The sequence below is a fragment of the Athene cunicularia genome (assembly GCF_003259725.1).
Source record: "Athene cunicularia isolate RWA chromosome 1 unlocalized genomic scaffold, athCun1 chr1_part1, whole genome shotgun sequence".
NCBI lineage: Eukaryota > Metazoa > Chordata > Aves > Strigiformes > Strigidae > Athene > Athene cunicularia.
The window spans coordinates 58298110-58318568 of NW_020799091.1; the positions used below are offsets into that span (position 1 = coordinate 58298110).

The 20459-nt window shown below is 37.9% G+C and overlaps 1 protein-coding gene across 1 annotated transcript; it reads left to right on the top strand.

The window, feature by feature from the left end:
- Positions 1–1624: 1624 nt before the first annotated feature.
- LOC113485959 (protein-lysine methyltransferase METTL21E-like) lies at positions 1625–20243 on the top strand. Its single transcript, XM_026859442.1, has 6 exons — positions 1625–1760; positions 2434–2536; positions 3380–3461; positions 13711–13868; positions 16651–16768; positions 17697–20243. Exons 2-6 carry the CDS (start codon positions 2486–2488, stop codon positions 18119–18121), a joined length of 834 nt encoding a protein of 277 aa, XP_026715243.1. The 5' UTR covers positions 1625–1760; positions 2434–2485; the 3' UTR covers positions 18122–20243.
- The last annotated feature ends 216 nt before the right edge of the window (positions 20244–20459 follow it).

Genomic DNA, 20459 nt, shown 5'->3' on the forward strand with positions numbered 1-20459 from the left:
ATAGCTGTTAAAAATTGCACGCAATCTGTTGCTTCCTTAACTTCAAATTTAAATGAAATTTTGAAAGCAACATGGATTATTTCTAGGTGCTGAGAGAAGGAAAATAAGTTTAATTAGTGTTGTTTTCCTTATTCCCTTCACTACGCCTGTCTCAAAAGTTTTGTGTTTGAAGTTATGTTGCTTAGCCACCCATTCATGAGACAATGGAAGCCCTAGTAAAATCTCGCAGAAAATCATATGGTATAGTAAGTCCTTATATAATCTGAGGTGCGTAATTATTGATGCTCTGAATGTAAATGTCATGTTTCTAGACTTGGAGTTATGTGACCATGTCCAAAGAATTTGTCTGCAAAAGTGGTGTTCAGAGGTACCAACTGGTTGCAGCACTCATATTGGATTAAGTTGTGAGAGAAACAGTGTGCTAAACTCAGACTTCCCTCCACCTCACCTGTCTTGCTGAATGATTGTAGAGTTTATTTATAGCTCCTATGTATTAAGATGGAAAAGTACTGAATGCTGCCAGTCATACTTGGGTTCTTACATTACATTTTAGTCACCCTTCTTGCTTCCTTCTCATTTAATATTTTACTTAATTTCTTACTGTTTCATTGTTTGAAAGACCAAGTCCATACAAATAAGTTTTGTATGAAACATTAGCATCCCCTAAAAGGATGAAGGGCTGAGGTGAACTGGGTAAGATTTAGCCCTTGTAGTTGCAGAGTCTAACACTGCATGTACAGTGTTTACTGGGCAAAAACTATTCCTTTTGATACTACTTTTGTAAAAGATCATCACTTTTTAAGCAAATTCTTGGCCTGGACAGCCAGTTTACAGCAGCATTTTGTAAATCACTCACTAGTATTACTTTAAAAGTGTAGATTTGATCTTGGTGATTTGTTTTATAGTTTCTAAATGTAAAAGAGCTCCTACTACTTCTACCAAATATGGTAAAGTGCAGAGACCTTCAGTTCTCTGTAGGGCTTGTTTAGTATTCTTGTACAAAAATGTATTTTTTAATGGCACCTAGAAACACAAGTTGAGGTTGAAGTCTAATTTTGCTAAAAACCACGTAATGTGAGAGTTCCTGTCTTGAATTGACTACTGACTAAATAAGAGAAGTCTTAAAGATACTTAAGGTATTTGTTCCCATGACAGTAAGTGGTTGTGATCCATTGAGTGAATGTACTACTTGTATGTACAAAAGAGGAGTGGTATGTGTATATTTATGCACATTGACAGCTGTCTTATGGGGTAAAGCGTGCTAGGATTTTGGGGGTTGTATGCCTTGTTAGAGTTCTGCATTCCAACGTGAGTGCGCATTTATATAACCCTGCCACAGATGCACCCCTGCCCCTTTGTAAATTGCCCTTGGTGCTTGGAAGAACCCTTTGACTCTGAAGAATGATATTTAGCTCTTTGGTTACTTTTTAGGAACAGCGAGTGGTTACTAACACTGTGGTGGTGCTATCTTATTTTTGTAAAAAAGTACTCCGAAGTTGGTTGCTTTGCTGGTTGGAACTCCCTTGACGGTGCCTGCTGCTGTTACGAAACCGGCTCCCTGACGCAAGGGACATGGTGCGTGTGGTGCCCGCTTTGTGCTTGTGCCGCAGCTGTCAGGATTTATTATTGCTGCTGGAGTGGGGGTGTTGGCAGTGCGTGACACGCGCCTTGGAGCGCGCTTCTGCCTGCCAGGGAAACAACTGGGCAGATAAGGACTTTTCTGTTTGAGTACCATCTTCGGAAAGCCACAGGAGATTCAGGTAAGGTTGACTTGAAATGCAGCAGATGCTAGCGGTATTTCACTTGCCTGTGTCTTTAAACTACTTGGTATCATTTACTTTAAACAACGTAACTCAACAACCAAGCTGTTCTGCACTCTTTAGTTGCTTGTACTACTCTTGAATTGCTGTATAAGCCAGACAGGTTGTTGAGTGGTTCAGTGTACCTCAAAGGATATTTTTAGAAGGAAAAAAAAAAAAAAAAAAAAGTAGAGGACCACAAAGTACAAAGGTTTTGCCTTTAAGGGTGATTTTATAGTGCAACATTGCTTGTCCTTCAGAATGCAAAGGGACTGATTATGAACCTGTTATTGTTATCTTCTAATAAGAAAAAGTCTTTTTTAGGCTTCTGAGGTAGATGACAAACTGATAGATTTGTGTTAACATTTACTACTTAATATCCCAGTAGTTTCTAATACTATTTGTTATTCTGAAGATGAATACAAAGACTGAATCCCGTTGAAACTGTTTTCTGTTCCCCATGTAATGATGTTACTATGGCTAAGTTCATAGACATAAATATAATAGTATTTTTGTTCTACAAGTTACAGTGGTGTGTAGAAGCCCCCAGAGTTATTTTTCACCTTCAGATAGGTTAATGGCTGCTGGCATCGTGATGATAAGGTTAAACATTAAACCTGTATGCCTTTTGTAGGGTAACGTCAAGAGAGTATGGTGCATCCTTTCTAGGAAGACAGGCCTGTTCTATGCTGTCGTCCTTTGAAGCACAGAGGAAAATCTGCCTAAGGCTTTGCATTGTGAGGAATTTTTCTTTATATTCGATGTATGCTTTCACTTTGATATTTTTTTTAAATAGATAGAGATACTCCTTCACCCATTGCATTGTTTAATTACATCCCTATTGGGGTTTTAGATGTCTGTAGATTATTAACTGTATTCTGACTCCAACCATTTCTTCAAAAATCGGTGAGATTTCCATATGACAGCATAAGAGCTTTAAAAATTATCAGAGCACTGTTTTGTTTGTTTGTTTGTTTGTTTTTGTGAACTCAGTGTTTTCCTGGTTTTAAAATACCAAGAATTGGAGACTGTTGGTTATCTGTCTGCTTTTCTGCAGACACCTGAATTTTACTCTGTCATACTTTTCCTATTAATTTTTTCACTTGTCTGTATGTTCTGTGTCTTTTTTTATAGGCACATACTCATTCCGTTCTGCATGTTCCCTTCCAAGCCAATTAATTCAAACAAGATTAGACCCTTTTAGTGCAATTTTTCTCATTCAGACATTTGTTGCTACCTTTCCTTTCAATTGTTTCTAAGTCTACCAACCCTGAATTGAATTGATTCTAATTTAAACATTTAATAAAATATTTTAAATGTTTATCAAAGCTCTTTTTTTTTTTTTTTTTCTTTTTAATCTACTTGCTTTTTAATCTCTGAGAGTAGAACAGTTGAACTAGTTTGCTGCTTCTGGTTTCTTTATGCTTTGAATACTGATATTTATGTGTCTACTTGTCTTGATTATCAATAGAAGTAAATTATAGCATAATACATGTAATTTTTTTTTTTTTTGGTGAAGGTTATGTGGGGAAAAAGAATTAAAGCCTTTATTCAGGCAGGCTTGTGTTTCTCTGTCCCAGATTTTGTGGCACAGTATGGATTTGACATCACAACATAATAATCTACAAAATGAACTGATAAGAGAATTGGAAAGACAAGAAGGTAAAATGTTTCTTACTTCATTAAATTATCTTATTGCATTTAGGAATATTGTTAACTATAAGGAACAAAGTGTCATGCTGACCATGAGCTATCTTCTCATTCTTTTTTTTTTTTTTCCCTGTGTTTATGGCACTTGTACAGGAAATACAACAGATAGCGCTGTTGTAGTATTCTACCTATGCAGTAAGTATCTGCTATGCCCGCATACTCTGGTCCTGGTGGTTTCCTACCAGTGCCTGGCATCTTGCCTGCAACTGGTTCCAGGGAATGAAGCCAGGATTATGATCAAGCTATTCAGGAGAGGTTTGTTAGCGGGGTGTCAATTAGGGAGAATTGGTCATTACAAGCTTGGTTTCTGTCTAGACAGCCTCAAATCTAATCTTCAGATACCTTCAGGGGCTGTTGTCAGCTTTTTCTCTTAAGCAAGTTCATGGCTGCACATCTTTCAAGATCCTAAAGCATCATGAGCAGTCTCCTTTTAGGGGTCACCAGGAGTAAACAAGGTTTTAGGGCAAGTGCATGTGGGTTTTTTGGATGTGGTTTAGTTACATTCTACAGTTGAATATGAAAGGAGAGTTTTTAAAAAAATATGTTTTATTTTTCATAATATTTTTATTTAAAATCTCAGCTGAGTCTTGGTGCATGTAAAGCCAGACTTTTGGGCTTCTGCTTTTTCGAGAGAACTCAGTGTCTGGTTTTGCTTTGCTACCTGTTCAGCGAGGCAAGGTGGAGATTTGGACCTGACTTCGATACTTAAAACAAATTATTTGCTTAATGAAACTAATGTTTGTTATTTTGTTTTTGAATACTTTTTTAAAGTACCCCAAATCGATGACCTTCTCTGGAAAGCTGACATTGCACAAGAAGGTGGCTGATAGAGATTGGTATAGATTGCTCTTCCACAAATCACTGTTCAAGTGCTTTTATCTGGAGATTTTCTTTAATGCAATTCCCTTTCCCATTGTGTAATTCTAACTTGAACAAAGTGCTCAAGTTGATCCCATGCAAAGAAGCATGAGCATTGGGGGAAGAAATAGCTAGAAGTATAAATATTAAAGACAGAGCTACTAAAGACTGAAATATTGATGACTGTCACTATGTATTCTGTAGTACATAAGGGCTGAAGTGGTGCAGGCATTTCTATGCTTCTGCAAGCTTGGCTCTCTAATATTGATGTTCCTTTCATGCAGGATTCAGGGTGGGGAGGAGTGAGTCTACATGTAATTTTTTAAGCTTTTGAATTATGAAAATAAATTGAGTTCTGGGACATTAGGTCGATGTATTCAAAATTAGCCGATAGGGCAGAATCTTTAGATCAAATATAGAAATATATTCCACTTAGCTAACAGAGTAACTGTGTTGATAGCAATAGCAGATAGCTCTCTTCCATGTCTAGAAAAACTAGTTTAAGAGTATGAGGGGACATGAATGGAAAATGGATTATCTTTACAGTTTCATCTGACATCAGACTTTGGCATATTAAGTTCCATGCCAGGTGGAAGAGTGCTGAATATGCTGCATGGAGACTTATCTGCTCAGTCACCGTGAGCCTGTGCCTTCCTTGTTCTCATCCTTTTCCTCTACCGCCTTCCCCATTGTCATTTCATTTGACTCCACCTATCCAGTCTCAACCTCTGTTTCTTGGGGTTCTTCCTCCAGTTCAGTTTCTCTGCAAGTTCCAGTCTGAGCTCTTTATATTTTGTGCCTTCCCCTTTCCTTCTTAATCGTCTTGTCACAAGGTCTCCAGGTTAAAACTCTTCATTCTTGTTCATGATTGCCATTACTACTGGTTCTCAGCTCACAGGCAGGTCCTCATCCAGTCTGATCTTTCCTCTGGTGTCTTTATCCAATCAGTTCTCCTTCACACCTATATCTTTTCTTTCCTCTCATGATTTCTCTTGATCACTAGCTTTAACTCTGCTTGGCTAAACTTTTCTAAGATAAGATTCTTCCACTCTCGTCTTGAATTCTTCATACTGAATTACTTTACCACAGTTGCATTATTTAAACTCGCACCAGAATAATTTTATCTCTGAGACAAAAGGAGGAGAGCAAGTTTGCAAACCATACTTGTCCTTGACACTCCATTATCTCACTTCACTTGGCCAGGGCTCAGTTTTTAATCCATAAATATCGTGAGAAAATGCTGACCTGGTAACCTTCACATATCTTCCAGCGTTTTAGAAGGGACACACTCCTTCTTACTCACCCTGCTTGACAGATGTCCTAATTGATAGCAATTTGTGCAGTCATTTCAGGTCTCTAGGTGGAGTCCAGAAAGATGCCTTAGATGGGACATTGTTGGAAGGGAGGCAAGTGAAAAGCAGCCTGACCCTGTAACTTAGAAATTCAGCTGGGAAGAGGGAGTGACTTAGCGTCTCATTCCTTCTTGCTGGATTACTTCTAAAGACACTTCTTGCCTTTCTCACACCCTTCCCCACTAACACTTTTCCATTGACTTCAGAGACTTTGCTATAAAATGTGAAAACCAGCCTGGGACCAGAGCATGGAGCCCAAGTCTGCTTCTTCACAATGGAATGCCCAATTCATAGCTGGGCTTTTCCTTGTTTGTTGTCTTTGTAACATGATTCTTGCAATCCTGGTTTTCTGATAGCCTTCCTCAGGTGGTGATGGAGGGGAGGGGAAGCACCTGCTTCTGTGGGGTGGCTGGAACACAGTCCTTGGGCGAATGAGTTGCAAATTTGAATCCTTCTGCGGAAGGTCCAGCACCCAGTTCCTCCATTTTCTGAGTGCTTAAATTGATGAACCATTCTTTATATAGCAGACTTTTCAATTAACAGTGATGGTTAAAAAATGAGCCTATCTATACCATATATAAATGACATTTTTGCTATATCTTCCTACCACTTGCCTTCCCTTCTTTCATCTTCCTCTTTTTTGTCTCTTAGCTTTGAATTAAGCTTCTATCTTAACAAAACAAAACAAAAAAGACAACCAAACAACCTATTCCATTAATTCTTATCTCAAAACATGAAAAAGAAATCCCAAACTCATAGAAGTCATGCCATTAGTTACCTATGTATTTTTAATTCATTGCAGGATTGACCTGAAATATCAGAACTCAAATTCTACTCCTCTTAGGCAACAAACTGTCTCCACAGAAAGACTAAAAGAGTTAGCGTGGAATAAGAGAGGAGTATAAACCAATTAAGGAGTGACTAGAGCTAAACTGCACCTTCACAGCAAATCAGAGCAGTCTAAAAATACATCTTCTCTGAATGTCTGAGCTCTTTTGTTTGAAAGTGGCAGCATTCAAATATTATAGTAAACATCAGGTATATTAATTTGATGAATTAATACTTCTCTGTTCTTTTTCTCTCCTCCCATCAAGTAGACCTGCTTTAGCTGAAGATATTGCTAAACCTAAATGGAAATTTCTTTTGTATGGATAGAACAGAAATTGGAGGCAACACTCAGATAATCAAAGCATGCGTTAACTCTGTAGAGAATTCTGTAACATATTCTCCCCTCTCAGCCATGTGCTTGTCTTTTCTGTTTTCACATCTTTCCCCTCTACAGTAGCTGCATTTCATCACTAAGTTAAATATTTCTCAACTACCACACAAGAAAGATCGTATGTTTGCATGGATTGGTTTTTGGGTTACTTTCAGGTCCTTTCCTCAAAGGAATATTTTAGAAATCCAGAATTATTGGTAGGGGAAATTGGCAGGCATTTTATTGAGTCCCTTCTGTTCCACTGGCTGTGGCACCTGGTGTGTTCTGGCATGCTGTTACAAGGAAGTAAGAGCTTTCAATGTCACAAAGCCCTCTTGACCCAGCAAGGTAAAAAATGGCTTACAGTGTCTAAATTACTCATTCAGAGCCTTCCTATCCATCAGGAAATTAGCTGTTGGCCTTTTATAATGTACATTAGACTTTCTAATTTAAGAAAACAGTCTGCTTTTATCGTCAAATCATTGAGTTATCTTTAGAGATTAAATAGCTGCTGAGCCTAGACCTGTAGATGGTTTCAATGACAGACAAACATGAGGAAGAAACAAGGGAAGTACCTGACACGTTTGAATTCATTATGTGTACATGAGATAATCTGACTACAGTACTTCTATTTTTCAGTCTTCTAATTGTTTTGGATGACTGGTGACTTGGATGGGTCTGGGATATCAGTGATGTGAATTTCAAATTGAAAATGTGCCTTTCAAGCCTGGGTAAATACAAAGACTGGATACTGTGAGCATACCCCTCTCCTATTCTTGGTCTCCTCATGCTCTGAGCTAAGTGCACCTTGTCTCTTGGCTGTGAAAAGGCTGCCCGTGGGCAGCAGTTTTGTATTTCTGCATTTCAAAGTATAAAGTTTCAAGCATTATATTACCCTGACGTAGTATCTCAGATTAATCAATATAATATACCTTGTTGTTGCCGTCACTTCAGCAGATTGAGCTTGTAATGCATGTACTTGAATGCCTATGCTTGATTACATGATCATTTGCCTTTTTGTAGGTAGGGATGAAGTAAGGAAAAATTCACTGTGTAGTTTAGATGAGTACTGGAACAGTACTTAGAAAGGTGTAGGTTACATCTTGACGTCTGAAAAGTCAAGCACATGATAAGACTTCCCTCCTAACCCCTTCCTTTAAGGGTCTGTAGCTGTAATGGAATAGAATGAAGTAGAAATAAGTATATATAATGAAATAAATATACTTAAGTGATACCATCTGTGATTTGGGGACTATTCTGTGATTCAGGATTGATTATGTTTCCATGGAGCCATCTGTAATGCTTGCCAGACCAGGGCTCTGATCCTGAGATGTCAGTAGGTCAGTAAAAATTGTGATACTCGAGTCCCTTAGAACTGGGACCTCATGTGGATTTGGGGTAAAATTCTGAGCCATTGGAAGTACCTGCATGGGTTCATAGGGATGCCTTCTGATGATTCCTATCAGTGTAGTAATGTAATTATTCTCCAGTCATCTCTTACAGTTACAGAACTGGTTGCAGATCTGTTCCCTTACTGATCTTTCCACAGGTATCTTCCTGATGTTAGGATATATAGATAGCTATATATATATATATATATATATATATATATGTGTGTGTGTGTGTGTGTGTGTTATGTGATGTATATGACATATATTATGTATATATTGTATATATGAAGAATACATCTTGAATCTTTGTTTTGAATGACTCCAGTTCTATGTGTCCAGAGTGGGGAGATCTGAAGAGTCCTGGCTATTGTGAATTCTTGGAACTTTCATTCATTACTCTATCAGTAACGTCAGCACATGTAGTCCTATTGTGTTCATCAAACTCAGAGGCAGTTGCTGAGAAGTCTCAGAGGAACTGTGTGTGTCTTCACAGCTGTTGATAGATGGTTCTTAAAATATTTGTAAGTACAAATCTAAATGGTAAATTTTAAATCTAAACTCTGCAGGTGAGAGTATACTGCTTCTGAAGAAGGGAGAATATGTTGCTGTAGGGCTGAACCTTGTCAGGTCAAGTTCATGCTGAAGGCTTGGATTTCATTCTTTTTGCCAGTTGGAGAAGATCCATCAAAGCAGAAGAGAAGCAGAAGATGGTTGGATCTTATTTCCTTATCACCATAAGATGTGACACCATTTGACCTCAAGAGATTAAACAGGGTCAGGCCAGCACTTGAAAGAGACTAATCTGTATTTTTTCCACTGTATGTTGTTTTCATGAATCATTGGGTGAAAGGGTTGTTTCTGAATTAATGCTGTCCTAAGCCATTAGCAAAGTACTTGAAGGTTGTTACTCTGTGTGCTATTTGTGAATTAGTCTGAAAACGGAGATTATTGACTGCTAGTATATTCTTCACAGCTTTTGTGTGGAAAGGTCATTTCACTTCCCTTTTTAGTCTCATTTTAATTCAGGTATCTAGACAGTGGTATCTATTTTTTTAAAAAAATATTTTTAATTTAGCCCTCTTGTCTTTGCTGTTTTTCCTGCATTTTAAGTGCTGTTTAAGAGTGCCTGTTTCTATTCCCTTTTTATTCAGTAGATAATGCATTAATATAGGCAGCATCATTAGATATTCAGTGAGAGATTTAACGTATGCTATTAATTGATGAAAGACACCCAACTGAATTTTAAGTTTACTGTTTCCTGATGGAGCTGTATACTCCCAAGTATGATTTTATGACAATTGATGTAGAGAAAACAGCTGATCATGTAGCACATTTCTAGTACTATTTCTACCCATTCTAAGCAGAAAGTGTGCAGATAAATTTAGCCTAAGGCCTGCTGGTGTGATGTACTTCATTGTTAAAGAAAAACATGCTGCAGTTTGAAACTTGTTCCATTTTGACCTGATCTATCTCCTGTTATTTTCCTTCTGCCTTTCCTTCCTCACTTGAAAGACTTCTCCAACTCTGTTTCAGCAGAACTCATGTCCTTTTCTTTTCTTTAGGTTTTGTTCTGATACAGAACATTTCGTCTGACATTTGAATGTGTCAGCAAAATCCTCTGGTTCCCTACACAAGATTTTGCAGCTTGACATGCGTTTCTCTAATCTGCCACTGACTTCACAACTCCAGTCTTCCACATGATTTAGCATGTCTCTTTGGAAAACTATATTCACATTTCAGTTGTAATAATGATGATTGCTTTGCCTTTGAGAATGATGTTTATGCTGTTTTCTTAATGATGTGGTTGATATAGTGCAAGATGTGTCAGCAGTATATGACTTCTCTCCCTCAGCTCTGGTATTGACTTAAAATCAGAGTTCAAAGAAAATGCTCCAACGGTGTTAGCCATTTATCATAAACAATACTTTACCTGCAGTATTTCAAAGAACTCAGGAACAAATTAACCTATTAGGCAGAAAGTCTTAAGAAACTTAAAAATATTCAGATTCTGTTTCAAGAAGAACTTGGGGCATCTGTAGACAGGAACTTCTTTGTGAACACAAGTTCAAGACCAAAGGGGCACTATCTGTTTCACTAACAAAAATTATCTCTATTTCGATATGTTACCTGAACAGGATCAGACTGTTTGATCTTAATGTAAATATGGTTCTAGCACCTGAAACTCCAGTGGTTTCTATGTATACATGCTCATGCAAAGAGATGAATAGGCTGAAGAAAGTAATTCTATGTATATACCACTTCCATGCCTCTCCACATCACAGAAGGGGAGTGAGGGCAAACCTACTGGTCAGATCCAGACAAATGAAGAAGGGAGGAAGCAGTCTTACTATACCTTTAAGTTCTGACAATTTAGTCAAGTACTCAAGTAGTATTGCTGGTGCTGAAGTAGTATTTCTGGAAATGCCCATTATGCACTTCCATTCTTACAAAAATTGAGAGCCAGGTCAGTCAGGTCTCCTCTTCTCTTGTCTGACCCTATTCTACTGATGAATCAGATCATGTTGTCTTAAAATGTCATTGAAATCCATTAACTGAGTTATAATTCCAAGATTTTTTTCTTCTTGAACAAGAGAATATGGACTAACACAGAGATAAACATTTCCACGAGCATAACTTCCTGTCAGCTTTTTACATCTGTTATCAAGAAACTACTTTGATCAAAGTACCAGCAGAACTTTCTCAGTGTTGGCAAGTATTTAAGAGACTTCCTCTCACTTGGATTTTGCTTACTCTGCTCACAATTTTGTTGCTTGAAAAATTTACCACTAGTTCATTATTTTTCTGTTCTAACTGCTCTGAAGGCAGTTATAGAAAAATTAACTTCTTTCCTTTGTCTTCCAAGTTTAATTATTCTGAAAGATAAAAAGCAGAAAATAGAAGAGTGACTTTTGCAGTATGAAGGGGACCTTGTGTAAGTAAGAAAATCTGACTAAAAATCTGCACTCCTTGTTTTGTCAGCATTCTTCATCAAAAATACAAAAATTATGTAAACTTCTCCAGATAATCCACCTGTGGGATTATCAAAGGGTTAAAATGGCCAAAGATTTAAGTGCTGTTATTAATCATCAGATTTGGGATTCTTCTTTCCAGTGTGTGGACAATTTAGCTCAGGTAGGGAACAGTGGCCTACAAACTCTGTTAGCATAGATGCTATGCAAGCCTCAAGTATTATAGGAAGATTGCTGATAGTGTAGGGAATAGGTGAGAAATGTTTACTGAGCACTAGGGAGGTAGATTTAATACTGCTAAAGTTTTATAGATCTTATGACAGAAGCTTTAGAAGTTAAGACTTCATAAGTTACAGCTTTTTTGACAAAAATTAAATCCAAAACAAATGTCAAGGAAGCAAGAATCAAGAAAAATAGTTGTAATTAGGAGGTAATAGAAGGAACAGCTTTTTACTTCCACAGCTAGCACTGATCACAGAACAAGATCAGACTGCTCTAAGCAATCAGAGAAGATTAAAAGCAGGCTATATCTGGTGTGTCTGGAAACAGGATATCTTAAATGCACTTACGATACATATAATAAGACAGCTTCATATTAATTCTTTCATAAGAAAAGATTAATTTTGCCCTGGAGCAGCATTTCTCTGGCACTACTCATGTTTGTGCACAGTTCCCTGCTTGCAGGCACAATGACGCATATGTTATCTCTCCACTTAACATTAGAGGCTTGCAGAAGGTGTAATGGGCTGCCACATACCACTCATTTCCTAGCATCTTAAAATGTCATAGTTTCAATGTTGACTGTTTTATTTAAGTTACCTTTAGAGAATTATACTGTTTTTATTTTTTCCAGTAGTGTATGTGCTACATTATTTTTAATTTTGCTCTATCCCATGATTAGTGTTCCTGCCCCAGTAAATTCTTGGAGTACCATTGACTGGTTAGTTGATTTTTGTTGCTGGGATTTGTTTGTTTAACTTTCAGATTATGTCTTAGTGTCAACATACTAAGATCGAAGATGAATATTTTAGCTTTTTCTTCCTTGTTTGTTGCTATTCTCTAGTTTTCTCTGATGCTCAGAGTAAGTTGAGTTACAAGCTTAAAGCACTGACTAATGAGCCTGAGCATCTTCCTGATGTATTTTTGTTTGATATTATCTCTTTCTTTGTTCACCCCTGATTTTGTTCCTTGGTCCTCTGTCACAAGGAAGGGAGAGATATTTTGTCAATAGGTTATGGCAATAAAAGTACCGAGGCACATGGCAGAGCAAATGACAACACCTGAGGCCATAATGTCCTGTGACTGCAGTGATTTGAGGGGGAAGAAACGGTGAAGAATCTTCAGTAGACCAATGTGTTTTATGCTGATGAAAACATAAATGTTTTAATTTTTAATAGCCATTAGGCCTGAAGTTTCTGTTCAGATCCTGATATTGATATCTATGATTCTGATGGTAACTGTAGGCTTGATATAGAAACTCTGCTTTGGACAAGATGGTAACCCAGTTATCTAAACCTCTAGTTTGCTTTCTAGGACGTATACCTTGTAAACATGTTTTGCTTTAGCTGATTTGCCAAGAGATCATAGTTGGCTGTGAAAGCAAATTTCCTGTGAAAAGTTGGAATGATTCTAGAGTTTGCTAAGAAAATGGTCTGGATGACTTCACTTACATATTTTTTTTTTTTGTAACATTGTGGTGCATCTTTGTGTGATGATGACAAAACTGAAACTGGCTTGGAATTCAGCTAAAAAAGAGTGAATCCTCTCCTGTTAGAAGAGTTATCTGGAATTAGGTTAGCTATCATAAATATCCTTTGCTTAGCAACAGGGATGGTATTCAGGATATCAAGCCAACTGGAAAGAATCCCTCTGACAGGGCTCTGTTGGGGTGTGTGGATAAGCTCTCCTGACAACACCAGTGTTTTTGCTCTCTCCGTCACAGTTTGTGTTGCTAGGATCAGTTTCACAAGTTTTGTGACAGACTTATGATACTGTGGCTCCTTTTGTTTACTGTCAAAAAGAATCATAATGTCGGGAAAACGAACAGGAAAAGGATATGGAAAATAAAAAATCCATGTGCGTAAGACTGTGAGTGTCTATGCTAGAGCAGCTGTTTTTGAAAGAAAAAAGAAGTTAAAAATTTTTTTGGATTGCTGAAATGGAAAGCAATATATGGTAACATTCCTCTTCTTTACTTTTTAAGAATTTGGCTTCTTCAGCAAAACAGGAAAGAAATTACTTAGTCATACACTTAAAACTTCAGTTAAAATTCAAGAGACTTCTTGTGTATCATGATAACCATTAACGATGAAATGTATTTTTACTCACAGACGTAATTCACATTCTTGCTTCTAAATCAGCTTTTCAATATAAATTGGTAATTTCATTAAGGGTCCACTCAGCCTGTTTGACTTTTTCTACTTTTGCTTCTAGGGGAAAAAGAAGATGAACAGGTAGTTGCAGAAATCATGAGAAGACGGTTTTTCCCTGCACTTATAACTCATAATGCCTGGGAAGGCTTTAACTTTGCTGGCCACGAGATAAGAATTACAGAAGCCACTGATTGTTACGGGGCAGTCGTCTGGCCATCGGTACAATATTTGTGCAGTATTATTATTTTTTTTGGTTTTGGAGTCTTCTAGAACTTTTAATTTGTTTTGCATGATAAATGTTTCGTTGCATGCTGTAAAACCAAAGAAAACATTCTGTGCTTCTCTGTGTCTTTTCTGCAAATCCTAAACCTGGATGTAGTCTAATTTCATATAGATTCACAGTTCTCAAAGCTTAAATGATACTTCTTGCTTGTGCCTCATGACAAAGATGTATGATCTTGTGTCCCTTCCTCACCTTCCAGTAAATTCTGATCCTACTGGCCAATTACAAGCATATTTTGAAGAAAATATGGCAGTCTTATGATGATTACATTTCTGTACATTTTATAAATACTGACAGCTATATAGCAGGCAGATCCAGGTTGTAGAAATAGCTGTGATATGAGCTCACCGAGGTATTAAGAAGCTACTCAACCTACTCATGTAGGTTGTTATAAATTTACCTTGTAAATATATAGACATGGGAAAAGGTTCACCTGGAGCTTTCAGTTTCTTAAACAGCCAGAAATCTAGTGGAAGAGAACCACTGTCCTTGGCTCTTGATATAAGAACCATCAACATGCCCATCATACAAAAAGCCGCCTTCAAGGTTTTGAATCTGTGCAGTGCAGCCAACTGTTCTGAAATAATTAAGAGTGAAAGGATGAGTCTCTTTAACCAAGTAATAAGCGATAGAACAAGAGGTAATGGCCTCAAGTTGTGCCAGTGAAGGATTAGACTGGATATCAGGAAGTATTTCATTACAGAACGAGTTGTGAGATGTTGGAATGAGCTGCCCAGGGAGGTGGTGGTCCCCATCCCTGGAGGTGCTTAAGAGTCGGGTCAGCTTAGCGCTGAGGGATCTGGTGTAGTTGGGAACTGTCAATGTTGGGTTGATGATTGGACTGGATGATCTTCAAGGTCTTTTCCAACCCAGACAATTCTGTGATTCTGTGAACCACTGTGGTCAGGGAGGTGCCACCATGCACCATTGACACTTGTAACATTCAGAGAACATCCCTGAAACAGAACTATCTCCAGAAGGGAGAAGACTAAAACCCAGGAGACTCCATTTCTGTCCCAACAGTATCAACCCCCTAGTATCACACTATTTTTAAGAAGTACAGCCATAGTTCAGTGGAGGAGAGCTAGCGTACTCTGCTCTTTTGAAATCCAAAAAATTTTCCCTTGTCTTAGCAGACCTGGACAAGTTATTTATACTGTATCTCTTTGTAGCCTCAGTGCATGTCTTCAAGGAAAGTTTGGCTGGCTGCCAATTATTCTCACAAAATCATGGACTGTACTGAAAAGTATATCTTTATTCTGGAAGGGTTTTAGCCAGTTTTGCAGTGGAACGAAGGCAACCCTTCTGTCTGTGTCTTTTCATGTTCTCCCTTCCTATTCCATCCAGCAGTATTTGAACTCTTTTGAAAAAAGTCAGCCAAATTTGTTGAGAGGGCAGAAACTTTAAGCAAAATAAAGTTTCTGCATGTTTCATGTAAAGGAAACCAGATTTCAAAGTTTCCCTAATGTAACCCACAGAAATTTTGATACTTCCAGCCAGTTTCTACAACAGAGTATGTCAAAACTGTGAGGGAAGAAATTATAGGAATATATGGAACTAAGACAAAATCTTACTATAATGTGTTTTTAAGTGTCAGTGAAACATCAGACACAATCTTTAGTAACATGGCTGTAATTAGTCCTGATACTCACAGACTTACTTCTATATCAAAGCTTTGTTGATTATGAGATATATGTAAGTTTGCATAAAAAACTTTGCTCTCTTTGCTCTGAAATAAGAAGCAGAAAGAAAAAAAACTTTGTTTGGATTTCTGGTATGTCAACATTGCGTCAACAGTCTTTCTCTTCCTTTCCTTCTACATCTTAATTGGTTAAAAGCAAAAATAAGGGCATAATTTTGCTGTGCCAGACAAAGCCACTAATAACTGCCTTTCCAAATGGTCGTCTGTATTGCAGGAAGATGTAACAACCATCATATGTATTTATCAGTGGACGCTATATAATTATCAAAGTCTGGGAAAAAATGTGGGAGACAAGCTGGAAACTATCTTTGCCAGAGAAATGAAATTAGCAATTTCTATTTCAACAGTGAACTAAAACTCAGTGGTCAGGATGAGACAGGGCAGAAAAGCTGAAGAAGCTTCTTAATCACAGTTTATAAATGCATATATACAGTTGTTGAGGGCTCTTTTGTGGCTTTGCTATAAAAGTTTGCTAAGCTTAAGGTAAGCACACAGAAACTGAAGATTAAGAAAAGGAGTAAATCTATTAGTACTTTTTGAATCCTGATGGGAAGTAGTTATTGTTAGGAATAATTAACTATTGGAAGGGCTTAACCAGGGTGGTTGTGAATTTTCTCTTTCAAAGTCCTTATATCAAGATGTCTTTGTGAAGGACTCGCTTTAACTCAACCAGAAGTAAATGCAGTTATAAGCAGGAATTGCTGACTGGAATTTTATATCTCATGTTATGCAGCATGACAGATTAGATAATTGCAGTTGTTCCTTCTGGCTGTAATGCTTTGCAAGCCTATACAGAGGCATGTTGTGGCAATTATTTTGTCAGCCTATGGAGCTCATAGTGAGCTGTGATCCTTTAGGGACAGTGCTTGAATGAGTGAGTATTGCTCTTCTGAACAAACATGAATTTTTGAACAGACAGGAATTTTTTTGCATGCTTTTAAATGACAATGCATATTTAGTGAAGGGATTTATTTAATTTATTTGTTCAGTATGTTCATGGATTCCCTCCCCTACAGGCTCTTGTTCTGTGTTATTTTTTGGAAACTAATTCTAAACAATACAATTTGGTTGACAAAAATGTGATTGAAATTGGAGCTGGAACTGGGTTGGTCTCCATAGTAGCCAGTTTACTGGGTGAGTACATGCCATTGTTCTTATGCTCTTGGAAACATCTCTCAGATAAATACTGGAGGACAAAGCAAGTGGCTCAGTTCTTCTAAAAGACTATTGTTTGAAAGCTTCCAAGAGCAAGAAAAAGTAAATTCCAAAAGGCTTGTTTGGAAACCAGGTCTGTTATTTTTTTTTCCTGTAAAGCTGTGAGTGTATTGATGCAATAAAGGAGGTCCCAGTAGATGATGTTGTCATTAACAGTGTTAATCAGGGGACCAAAATAAGAGACTAATGGCCTCACAGGGTGTGAGTGGGAACCAGATGAAGCCAGATGTAGGTAGGACCAATGCGTCACCTTCCATTGACCAAACAGCTCTTGGATGCCAGGTCACTTTCCTTCCATTTGTGTTCAGCAGTTTCTTTGAGCAACTGATCAAGAACTTGATATTTCTGCTACAGACACTGTTGTGTTTTCTGTCATGGTAGCCTATTCTGCCTCAAGAGTAATCCAGATCAGTGACTTCTGCATTGTAACAGAATTTTAGCTTTCTGTAGTCTGAGAAAGCTTTTTCCTATGTAAAAAGAAAAGAACCTGAAGCCATGCTTAAATCTCAGGCTGACTTCTTGGAGTCAGTAATGGGTATTCTTCAATATCTAGTTGCTTACTGTACTTTAACCAATATCATATCAAGATGCGATAAGTAGCTGATTTCTCCTCACCCATCCCCAGCTGCATTTAGATGGTAATCTATAAAGCAGAACTACTGGGAACCAAAAATATTTATTTTAAGCACAATGGCTAAGTGCTGTTGGGAGTGTTTATGTTGTTCTGTTTCCTTCAGTGAGAGCTACATGGTAAAATCAGTTCCTTGTTCAATGGATTTTTTGAATGGCCTTTTATTCATGTTTTGAATTATATTCAAAGATTATGTTTGTTTTCTTCCTGCCACAGGTGCACTTGTGACTGCCACTGATTTGCCAGAACTGCTGGGAAATCTTCAGCACAATGTTCTGCAAAATACAAAGCTGAAATGCAAGAACCAGCCTCATGTTAAGGAATTGTCTTGGGGAATTGATTTGGAAAAGAACTTTCCTAGATCTTCCTGTCACTTTGACTACATTTTGGCTGCTGATGTAGTTTACCACCATCCCTTCCTGGATGAACTCCTCCTAACTTTTGATCACTTGTGCAAGAATGACACTGTTATTCTGTGGGCTATGAGATTTAGGTTGGACAAAGAGAACCAATTTGTGGGCAGATTTCAGACACTGTTTGACTTAGAGGTGATTTCTAATTTCCCCAGTTTGAATATAACATTGTATAAGGCAATGAGGAAAGGCAGGATGAAAGCCAGACCTTCCAAACTGATGGTCTGAAAGAGAGATACAGGGAGGTGACAATTTCAGCTAGTTTGCAGCTTGTTCTCTTTGTAATATTTTCCATGTTAGAAGCTGCTACCACCTGCATGAATGACATTTTTAGAGACAGCTAAAACAAAACATCAGATTCTGAGTGCATCCCTAAGAAATTCCTCAATTCAATTTGTCAATAGTTTTATACACAGAAGAAATGTATCTTTGATGTTTTCTTGACTTTTATGTGCTAAACTGACAATAGTTTTCAGAATTCTTACCATTATTGTTATTATGGGTCGTGTAATTAATATTTCCAATAGCTTTCAATTGCAGCTTTGAGTCTTATAAGATCAACTAATCATTTAAAACTTAAGAGTGTAATAAATATTTGTATTTAACAGTTGTGATGTTAAATCTGATCTTTCCCCATTCTGACTATTGTGTAAATCCTTCCTTTAAATAGCCTTGACAGGACACTAAATTAGCTGACCCCCCCCACCTGGGAAATATACTGTTATAATAAAGGGACAGAAAATATTAGTTACCCTTTGATTTAATGATTATGCTTTCTGACCCTTCCATTTTTTTTATTTAGATTCAGGGATTCTTCAACAGACAGCTGCACACATGAGGCAAGAGGAAGTTAAATGTTTTGTTGCTTGAACAGAGGTCTTGGATAAGAAGAGTACAGCATATCACCAGCTGCCCTTTGTAAAGACCTTACATTCTTGGAGGTTTGCTCCTCCAAAAATAGACGGTTATCTGGACCTCGGGGAACAACGATGGAAAAATTATAGTGGCCATCAAGAGAGGAGTTTTGTCCTGCCAGCTGGTGGTGACGGGAGGTAGAAAACTAAACCAGCCTGACATGGTGCGGCTGAGGCATGGGCAGGCTTAAATTTTCTTTTTGTAGTAAGGGCAAACAAAATACTTTTCTCCTAGCTGCTCAGTACTGCGTGTTCCTGTTTTCAGTGGTCAACTCAGTGTCCTTGAAAGACTATCAGAAAACTTTGTTTTGGAAAGGTTAAAAAAATGATGCTTTCTGCACCCCATATTTTTGGTTTCTGTTTGTAATTGAGTGTGAGAGACCTTCAAGTCCCTTCCAGGTTAGAGAAGAAATGTGCTAATGTCCAGGCAGAGCTTTACCACCTCTGCTGTAGCAGACAATTTCTCTAGTAATATGAGAGTCCTAGAGGCTGTCAGTCTTTATTTGTTTAGCTCCTATTTGTAGTCTCTCCAGGAGTTTTTTATATATTGTCAGATTTGAACATTTTTTTATGATAACTTCCAGAACATACTAGTGTTTGTACCTCTTCCTGTGACAGATGCAGGTTACTTACTTTGCTGCCTGGCACAAGTATGGGACAGAACTACGATAAAAATGACTGGTATAACTAGAATGTACTCTTATTCCCAGCCAAACAATTGGGACAAAGGTGCCCAGAATTAGAGATGAAGTGTTGCAGAGAGGAGGGTTTAAGCTGCCAAGAATTTCCAGTGGGAGCTGGGGTTCCCATGTGTGAAATGAGGTGGTAAAGAGAATTTTGGGAGGAGGATGGATGAGGATGTGGCAGGAGGGATCTGGAGTTGGAGGGAGGATTGCAGAGAAAAGGTATCTGTAGGGAGAAGGTGCGATGGTGAAAGAGAAAGAGAAGAAGTGGCAGCAGTGAGACTGACTTCGAAAAGGGTTAGGATCCATAGCACGAGGGTAGACCATCTTTCTTGCTAACTGACTGTAAGAGAGGCATCTTTGGTGAGCCACGGAGGATGACTCTGTGATTATACCAGAGCAATCAGTATGTCTTAGCCCAGGACAACCAGATGAGAAGAAAGGAAGCCAAGTACATTGACTCTACTTTCTGGCAATCCTGCTGGGAGATCACATGTGAGCTTTTGGCTTGGAGGTTATTAATGAAAATGTAATCCTCATCTGTTAGTTTCCTGTGAGAAGATTTGTAGGTAGAGGTAGCACCTTTTATTGGATCAATCAGTATAGCAAGAAAATGAGACTCTGTGCCAGCTGGTATGGAGTATTACCTCTACTTATGAATGTCATTATGTTTATGTCAGATCAATCCAGCTATAGAAAATCACAACTACAGATTTTTTTTCCACACTGTTTAACTGAAGTAGTTCAGTTTTAAAAAAGAAACAAATATGCATCTCTCCCATTTCCAGATTTCCTCTTCCTGCTTCCTTCCTCCTAATTCACAACCATCAAAGCTGCTACAATTGAAACTCTAATCCTTGCATCCCAAGGGACATCTCTGTTTACAAAGGTTTTCATGGATAAATGGGTTAGCACTGTAATTAATGGGTAACAGCAAAAATATCTTGTGAACCACAAGGTGATGAAGGC